Consider the following 9,070-nt stretch of genomic DNA (forward strand, 5'->3'; position numbering starts at 1 on the left):
TCTTCCTTGGAGGCCCTGAAGAGTTAAGTGTCACGGTGGGATTGCTGAGGGGCCAGGTTGTTTCCCCACTCCCATGCCCTGGGAAGATAGAGTAACCCCAATGTCACATTCTGGGTCTGAAGCATAATGCTGGGGCAGAAAAGTACCTAGTAAAAGCAGAAAATATTCCTTGATGGACAGTGTGCCAAAATTTCTGAAACAGATTCCCATTTCCTTTCAATATTCATCCAGCCACTATGATTTGTGCCTCTGTACTACAGTTTTAGCCTCTGACATACATATCCACATCTACATGCTAAATGAAAGCTGATAGGTCACAGCAGAGCTAGGAGTTACTCTGGAGCCCCAGGAGCCACCATGGACTTAACCTGGAGGAGAAAAGGGTATTTCATAATTCTTTTTATAACTGCTATAAGCCAATGCCATACGTTGAACAGAAGGGCCTGTTCACCTTGGAGCAGGAGAGAGACAAGTTAGGGAAGCCTTGTGGCCTCTACAGCTCAAGCTGGCAACAGAGGGCTGCAGCATAGTGTCCTATCCCAAAAGGAAAGGGACTTGCATTGCTGTCTGTCAGAAGCTGTATCAGTCTATCAGAGCATGCAGGGAGAGAGTCTGTTGTACAGAGAACACCTCCATTGCCTTTTCTGCTATGAAATTGTAAGCTGTTCCCCCTACAGCCTTCAAGGGTGGCTTTCCTGATTTACATCAGCCACTTGCTAAACTCTTAGTGCAACACTTTAGTGGTCTATCCTGTTGCTGTCATCCAAGCTCTCTCTGCCTGCTGCTGGCATTCTAGCAGTGAGCAGGATACTCAAGGCACAGGGAGGGGATTTGGCTATCTGGTGTAGGCTAACACAGCTTTAAACCCCACAGGTTTGACCACATGGGAGCAGGTGGTCCCCTCTTCATCGATGTGACGTGGCACCCTGCAGGGGACCCAGGATCCGACAAGGAGACCTCTTCCATGATTATTGCTTACACTGCAGTTAACTACTGTGGCCTGGAGACCATCCTGCACATGACATGCTGCAACCAGAGCAAGGATGACATCACAGGGCACCTGCAGAAGGCCAAGAGGCTCGGGCTGAAGAACATCATGGCGCTGCGTGGAGGTGAATCCTTCTGTCCTGTGATGTTAGTGCAGAGGCTGTGCTGCTGCTGTGTCCAATTCCAGAGTAAAACCAGAGAAGATTTAGGGGCTCCTTCTGCAGGAATGAAATGCAGAGCCCTTTGTTAGCAATGCCTTCAGCTCAAGGGCAGACAAAACCAGTCCATAGGTAAAACTGCAGATTTGGGAGTTCACCTGTCTTCCTTTTGATACCAGGTTTTTACAGAACTACCCGATCTGAGTTCAGCAAACAGTTGGAGAGAGCTGTGGATTTGTTTTCTTTTCAGATCCTGCTGGTGAGGAATGGGAGGAAGAAGTAGATGGTTTCAACTATGCTGTTGATCTGGTTAAGCATATTCGCAATGAATTTGATGATTACTTCGACATCTGTGTGGCAGGTAAATGCCTTCTATTGCAGAGTGTGCAGGGTCTGTGACAGGGAAATCAGCTCAGCAGTCCCTCCCTGGACCTGGGCTGTGACCGTACAATCAGATTGGATACTTCCTAATTTCTGCATGTTGTCCTGACCACCATTTTTCATTTTTTTCCCCTTCTCCCCAAAGGCTACCCCAAGGGTCATCCTGAAGCAGAGAGCTATGAGGCAGACCTGAGGCACCTGAAGGAGAAAGTCTATGCTGGAGCAGACTTCATCATTACACAGCTTTTCTTCCGACCAGAAACCTTTCTCAAGTTCATGAAGGATTGTCAAGCCATTGGCATTACCTGCCCCATTATTCCTGGCATCTTCCCTATACAGGTGAAATCCAGTAATTTGGATTTAGGGTGGGAATAAGGATTTAGGATGTTAGGTATTTGTGGGTCAGGGCCTGAGAGAAGTCTGTAAATATCCTCCACAAAATTTCAGGGAAGAGAGACTGCTGAATGTAATAAATCTGTCGGTGGTATCCCAAATTAAACTCTTAGCCAGCTAATAACAAGCTGAAAAGGTTTCTTGTGCCCATATGGCAAAAAGGGATACAAAGGACAACGGCCTGCAAGTCTTGAGATCACTCAGTATGCTAGGCTCAGGCAAGGATGTGGGCACAAATAGTAAAGTGACATGACCTGGACTCTGTTACCATCCTAGAGATGAGGCCTGGGAGTTGATTCCAGGAGCCCCAGTTCTAAATCTCCTGCCACAAAAATCATGATAGAGTACCTTTGTTAGTGGGATGGCAAAAAAGGGTCTTGGTAAAATGATAATCTGCATTTTCATCCAGGGTTACCACTCCCTGCGCCAGCTGGTGAAGCTCTCCAAGCTGGAAGTGCCCCAGGAAATCAAAGATGTGATTGAACCCATCAAGGACAACGACGCAGCCATCCGGAACTACGGGGTGGAGCTGGCAGTGTCCATGTGCCGGGAGCTGCTGGACAGTGGGATGGTGCACGGGCTCCACTTCTACACCCTCAACCGGGAGGTGGCCACCACCGAGGTCCTGAAGCGCCTGGGCATATGGAACGAGGACCCAAGGTGAGCACAATGTCTTGGCTTCTGTTAGTTGCACTTTTCTGTCCATCTGTCCATCCATCCTGTCTACTGAAAGTACAAATAATGGATGGGTGTCACCATGATATTTTCTGAAAAATCCCTTCGCCAGGATTGTTCTCCTGAGAAGATGAGAAGCCTCAGGAAAGAAATGTAAACAATAATCATCTGATTGTTTGGAATGTGGTTTGGAGGTTGCTTACCAACAGGTGCATCTTTGATTGGTTCCATGTGAATTGTTTTTAATTAATGGCCAATCACAGCCAGCTGTATTGGACTCTGAGTCTGTCACGGATTTTATATTATCACTCTTGTCTAGCCTTCTGATGTCTCCTTTCTCTTTCTCCAGTATAGTTTTAGTATATATTTTTCATACATTATTATAGTATAATAAACTATAAGAATGTAATACAATATAATAATATAATATATAGAAATAATAAAATATAATAATATAATAAAATATAATAATATAATATATAGAATTATATAGAATACAAAATATATAATATAATATATATTATATATACAATATAATATATCAGCCTTCTGAGAACTTGGAGTCAATTCTCATCTCTCACCTTGTCCTGGGGACCCTCACAACAACACTGCCTGGGATGGGTCAATACCTCTACTCTCCTTTTCTCCTTTTTTCTTTTCTTTTATCACCTTTTGCATTTATTAGTTCACCCTTCCTGCAGATCTCCAACAAAAGCTGGGAGGAATAGAGGAGACAGCCGAAGGAGGAATTTGTTTTAGTCAAGTAGCTTTAAAGCAGGCATTGTGGGACTTGAAAAATCCAGAGCTTAGAGCTGCCACTTGGAAGAAGCATGTTTTTGATGACCATCACAAGTCCTTACAGGCTAGGGGTATGCTCCCACTGTGGATTTCTAGGGTTCTCTGCAGCTGAGAAGGGGCATGTGGACTTCTCTCTGAGTCCACAGGCTTCAACACAGACAGGAAGAAGCAAAGGAAAATTGACAGCTGTTTTTTATTTTTCCTTGAAGTAGTTTCCCATAGTGCTTTGCCCTTACCTTTTCCACTTTCAGGTCAGTGCTGTACCTTAACATTAAATAGACCCTCCTGAGCATCCTGTGAGGGAACTGAGTAGGAAATATTTTCCATAAAGGAAGAACAGTTTTCTGTCTTACTTCTTGACAACCAGAACTCTTCTCAGCCCCTGTTACTTCTCCTCAGGGGCAAATTGCACCACGGGAAAGGCTTCCAGCCTTTAATGGAAAGTCAGCAGAGGAACTGTGTTAACATCTGCTCATGGTATTTAATTCCATACCCCTGCAGGCGGCCTCTGCCCTGGGCAGTCAGTGCTCACCCCAAGAGGAGAGTGGAGGATGTGCGGCCAATCTTCTGGGCCTCCAGGCCAAAGAGTTACATCTACAGAACCCAGGAGTGGGATGACTTCCCCAATGGCCGATGGTAAGCTGGCACCTGCTGTGGGGGTCCCAGTGGTGGGTGTCTCTGGGTCTGGATTGAAGGCACTGAGACAGTAGTTCATGTTCACACTCAGGTGTTTATTATTTCTTATCAGTAAAACAGTCTCACTGCTGTGAGTTGGGCAGCTTTTCATTAGAAGGCACAAAATGGCCAACAGTCTCTTGGTACAAGGGCTTTTCAGACTAAACTGTCCAATTAAGAGCTGACACCTGGATTATTTCCCTTTTAACCCAATAACTGATCCCAAAGAGCTTGTGCAATGAAGACTTTTTAGCCTAATTACAAAATGCCACCCAAACCCATGGAGAAGGAGGAAGAAGAAGCATGAAGAAGAAACCCAGGACAACACCCTGTGCCCTGCATCTTGCTGCCATCCACAACACACTAAAAATCCCAAAACCTCAATTTCTCACCAAGTGATGCACCTACACTACTCTCTAGAATCTATTTCACACTTTTGTGGGTTCCAGTCTATGTTGAAGTGTGGGAAACTTTCTCCATGAATGAGGGTCAGAGTCAGTGCTCCCCTGGGGGTCAGGGCACCCCAGAGCAGACAGAGAAATATTCCCAGTGCCCTGGGTTTCCACAATGTGTAGGAAGGCAGAGCTGTGGTAGGAAAGCCTGATGTCCCAGGCACACCTGAAGTAGCTTTACCAAAGTGGTCCCCTGTTGCTTGGATTTGGGTGAGGTGAGGTGAGTAGCACCAGGATGTTGAGACTTTTGGTGTCAAGGTGGGTTTTGTTGTGTACTTCTCTTGCTGCTTGGCTCTCTTCCTGCATCACCAAATCAGCTCAGTAATTTCAGGTCTGTGTCTTCTCCCCTTACAGGGGTAACTCCTCCTCTCCAGCTTTTGGGGAACTGAAGGACTATTACCTCTTCTATCTGAAGAGCAAGTCTCCCCGTGAGGAGCTTCTGAAGATGTGGGGAGAAGAACTGACTAGTGAGGAAAGTGTCTTTGAGGTGTTCACATGTTACATCACTGGAGAACCCAACAGGAATGGGTACAAGGTGAGAGGCCAGGAAGGGATGGTCATTTTGGCACAAACAGTAGTGCACATTTTCCTCTTGTTCCTGGTACCACATTGTTTTTCTAAAGAAGAATTAGCACTTTTCTATCCAAAAGGATTTCCTGGCACATTGGTTGAAGGGGGTCCAACAGCCAGAGCTAAGGCTCAGCATAAAAGAAAAGCTGCTACAGTATGACAGGACCAGTATTGATGGACTTCAGCAGTCATTCTTAGAGTTGTGCATATGCTAACCCTTGAACCAAACCTGGGAGTTCCCTCCTGAAGCAGGTGTGTTTGAGACTGTTAAGGCACTGCTGAGTTACCTCAACACCCAGATGGAAATCCAAGGGTTGTTAGATCCATGGTGAGCCATCCTTTCTCCTCATGGCAGGTCACGTGTATGCCTTGGAATGACGACCCTCTTGCTACTGAAACCAACCTCCTGAAGGACCAGCTGGAGAAGGTCAACAGACGAGGAATCCTGACCATCAACTCCCAGCCAAACATCAATGGCAAACCATCCACAGACCCCATTGTGGGCTGGGGGCCCAGTGGAGGTTATGTTTTCCAAAAGGTACTGTATAACTCTGGGCTAGGCAGCAAAGAGTTGGACCTACTTTGGTCTCTGTTAGGCTGGGAGGTCCCAGCCTTACATCCACATAATCTTTCTGTCTGCACCTTATCTTATTGCATTCTTGGTGAGATAAGACAAAGCTCCTTTGGTGTCTTAAGAGCCATAATGCCATCTCTACAGCTGACTTCACAGCTATTTTCCCCCACTTCAAAACATCTACTGAACACCTCTAGAGTTTCGTGGTTTTATTCTCAGCAAGTAATGATTGGTAACTTATTTCTAGAGCAGGGCTGTGACATTTTATATATACACATGTGCCTGCCCCCTGCATCTGATTCAGTGATGCACAAAGCACCCAGATTTTTCACACAATGGGAATCAATGAGGTAGTATCTCTACCACCCAGCATCTCATGGTGATAAATAGATATTTTAAAATTGCCTCTGTCCCTCTGTATGTCAGAGTTCTCCACAGTTGCCCCCAGCCCATGCACTGTGCTTTGCTGTTTAGACAATGGTCACAGTTCCTACCCTGGCCTGCAAACAGTCATGCGTGCCATGCTTCTCTCCCCTTGTCAGGCATTTCTGGCCCTAGAGCCTTAGCTGTGATAGGAATATCCCATCAAGGTAAATGCCAGGCAAGTAGCTCCTACTGGAAGACAAAGCATCCTTGTTCAAAAGGGATCCAAACCAGTAAAACCAGAGACCAGCAGATGGCAAATGCATTTATGTTTTCAAAGGAAGAAATTCCCCTGAGGTGAGGGAAATCCATCATCTCACGCAATTGCCAGGAAATTGGGGGAGGGGAAGCAGTTGTTGGGAGCAGCCAAGCACAGAATTTGGTTATATAAGCACACAGGGAGAATTGTGAACAAAAGATGAGGACAGGGAGTGGTGCTTGGGAGAGGCCAGCTGAGACCCCAGAGTTCTGCTCTCACCAGGCTGGGCTGCCTTGGCAAGACACTGCTCTAAAATGAAGATTAAGCTCAGGCTTCTTCCAAGCTTCCTTGTGCAGCAGTTGTGGTAACACTGGAGTTTGTTCCTGCTCATGGACTTACCTGGATGACAAACAGGCAGCGTGCAGCTTTCTTCAGTGCACTGTTCCTGGGCTGTCCCCTCTGTTCTCCCCAGTTATTTACAGCTCACTTACTACAGAGGCTCGAGCAAGAGTAAATCAGTGTGTGTTTCTGGGGATGAACATACAAGGCAGCCCAGACTCTACAAATATCATTGTTTACCTGCATTTGTCCAGTTCTGTTGTGATTTAAGGCTCTGATTCTCTTCCTCCTTCTCCATCCCTCCCTGCAGGCATACCTAGAGTTCTTCACCTCCAGTGAAATTGTCAGGGCACTGCTCAAAGTGCTGAGGAAGTATGAGTTGAGAGTGAACTACCATATTGTCAATGTCAAGGTAAGGCCATTATTCACAGGACACTTTCACCACCTTGGGAGAGAGACAAATACCAAATATGAGGGCTGATGAAAGGAAGGGAAAATAAAGCACATCAGCTGTGGTGTGCAGCAGCTGTCTTGTCCCTAAACAAGGAGAGGGTAAATACACTTTTTCCAACTAACTCAGTCCTCTCCTCCAGCAGTTTCTTCAGAAAGGTTTTCCTTTCTTTGTGTCAGGGTGAGAATATCACCAATGCTCCAGATCTGCAACCCAATGCTGTCACCTGGGGCATCTTCCCAGGCAGGGAGATCATCCAGCCCACTGTAGTGGATCCTGTGAGCTTCCTCTCCTGGAAGGTGAGTCCTGCCTTCTGTTGGATACATTGCTGTGATGCCCTGGAAATTCAGAGTGTCTGGTTTAGTTTTAGTCTCTGACACTTCTCATAGTTGAGGGCTGTTGCTATATTGGCTTGCAGAGGTCTTGCTCCTCCTGCTCCCTTAGCTCTAGAGCTGTTGCCAGACACAAAGCACCCAGTAACAGGGACTGAGAGCTGCTACTGTTACTGTACCAGGCCTCAGAAGAACACGAGATTCTGATAATTTTCCCCTCTGGTAACTTTCCTGTGCCAGAAATGCTGGCAGGGGAACAGAAACACTCCTGTCAGCTGTACCTATGCAAGGGGATTATATCAGCAGTTACCAAACTGGAAAAGAAGGTGGACAGTGGCTCTTCCTCCCCTCTTACACATACAGGGGCAGCACTGAGCCATCCATTGTACTGCAGTGTGTCTCCTTTCAGCTCTGAGCACTTTCTGCTGACTGGAAAGCAAAAGCTCCTTGCTCAACTCTTGCCATTTGTACTGTGAAGAAACAAGCCACAGTCTGGCCAGTCATGTGTAACACACGTACCTAAATTAAATAACATGAAGATGTCTCACAACTGCCAATTTTTGTTGTTCCTGTGGCAGGATGAGGCCTTTGCACTGTGGATTGAGCAGTGGGCCAAGCTCTATGAAGAGGAATCGCCCTCCCGCATGATCATCCAGTACATCCATGACAACTATTACTTGGTCAACCTGGTGGACAATGACTTCCCACTAGAAAACTGCCTCTGGCAGGTCGTGGAGGATACTTTTGAGCTGTTGAACTCTCCACCTCAGCAGTGAAAATTCTTCTAATCTCTTACTTCCTCCTCCCATCCACTGACTTCGGGGAAGGCAGCAGCTCCTGTGTTGACAATGAACACACTCCCACACCGTGACCAGGGTGGTGCTCTGATCTACCCACACTTTGTGCTCCTCTCTCCCCACACAAAGGCTGCCTGAGCCATTCTCACTGAACACTAGCCAGAACTACCTGAACCTCTGAGCCGAGGCTCAAGACTAAGCCTAAAGGCCAGGGTCTGCAGGATGAAGTGCTGCTAATCATGGTTAAGCTAATTACAGTAACTGAAGGACACCAGATTCTGGTAACTTTCCCCTCTGGTAACTTTCCTGTGCCAGAAATGCTGGCAGGGGAACAGAAACACTCCTGTCAGCTGTACCTATGCAAGGGGATTATATCAGCAGTTACCAACCTGGAAAAGAAGGTCAAATTGCTTTTATATTGCACTCTTATAATATATTTCACAGTTGATCATCAGGCACTTTTGCACTCACTCCAGAAGAAGGTTCAAATTTTATTCCTAACTTTTCTCCTTGTATTGTATTTCCTGTTTTCTTTTTAATAGGACTATGGGAATTTCCATTTGGATAAGACTAAGTAGGAATCATACTATTTCCTAGATTACATACAATAAAATATATGCATACAAATGTCTCTTTTATTAGGCCATGCTCTAGCAGAGACTCATGTTGTTTGCTAATTAACCACCTGGCACAAGGGAAAACTTTAAGAAAATCAATTGTTTCTGGGGCAGTTCTGCCTTCACTTTCAAAGTGTGTCCTGAGTGTGACCCAAGTTCCATAGTAGAGTGGAGAAAGTGTAGCTGGTTACTTTTGGTAAATTCTAGGATTTACACTATTTAGCTCAATTCTGCAAGGTCAGGTATTCT

General features: G+C 45.9%; 1 protein-coding gene across 1 annotated transcript in view; it reads left to right on the forward strand.

Moving 5' to 3' along the window:
* The window catches only part of MTHFR (methylenetetrahydrofolate reductase), a 9,315-nt gene extending 484 nt beyond the window's left edge, over positions 1 to 8,831 (forward strand). The window contains exons 2-11 of the mRNA XM_005427469.2: positions 874 to 1,112; positions 1,396 to 1,506; positions 1,672 to 1,865; positions 2,329 to 2,579; positions 3,894 to 4,028; positions 4,874 to 5,054; positions 5,445 to 5,627; positions 6,935 to 7,036; positions 7,255 to 7,374; positions 7,986 to 8,831. Of these exons, the coding sequence (XP_005427526.2) occupies positions 874 to 1,112; positions 1,396 to 1,506; positions 1,672 to 1,865; positions 2,329 to 2,579; positions 3,894 to 4,028; positions 4,874 to 5,054; positions 5,445 to 5,627; positions 6,935 to 7,036; positions 7,255 to 7,374; positions 7,986 to 8,183 (1,714 nt within the window). The 3' untranslated portion in view covers positions 8,184 to 8,831. The remainder of the gene's footprint in view (positions 1 to 873; positions 1,113 to 1,395; positions 1,507 to 1,671; positions 1,866 to 2,328; positions 2,580 to 3,893; positions 4,029 to 4,873; positions 5,055 to 5,444; positions 5,628 to 6,934; positions 7,037 to 7,254; positions 7,375 to 7,985) is intronic.
* Positions 8,832 to 9,070: the final 239 nt, after the last annotated feature.

This window comes from Geospiza fortis, unplaced genomic scaffold (assembly GCF_000277835.1).
Source record: "Geospiza fortis unplaced genomic scaffold, GeoFor_1.0 scaffold132, whole genome shotgun sequence".
Classification (NCBI taxonomy): Eukaryota; Metazoa; Chordata; class Aves; order Passeriformes; family Thraupidae; genus Geospiza; species Geospiza fortis.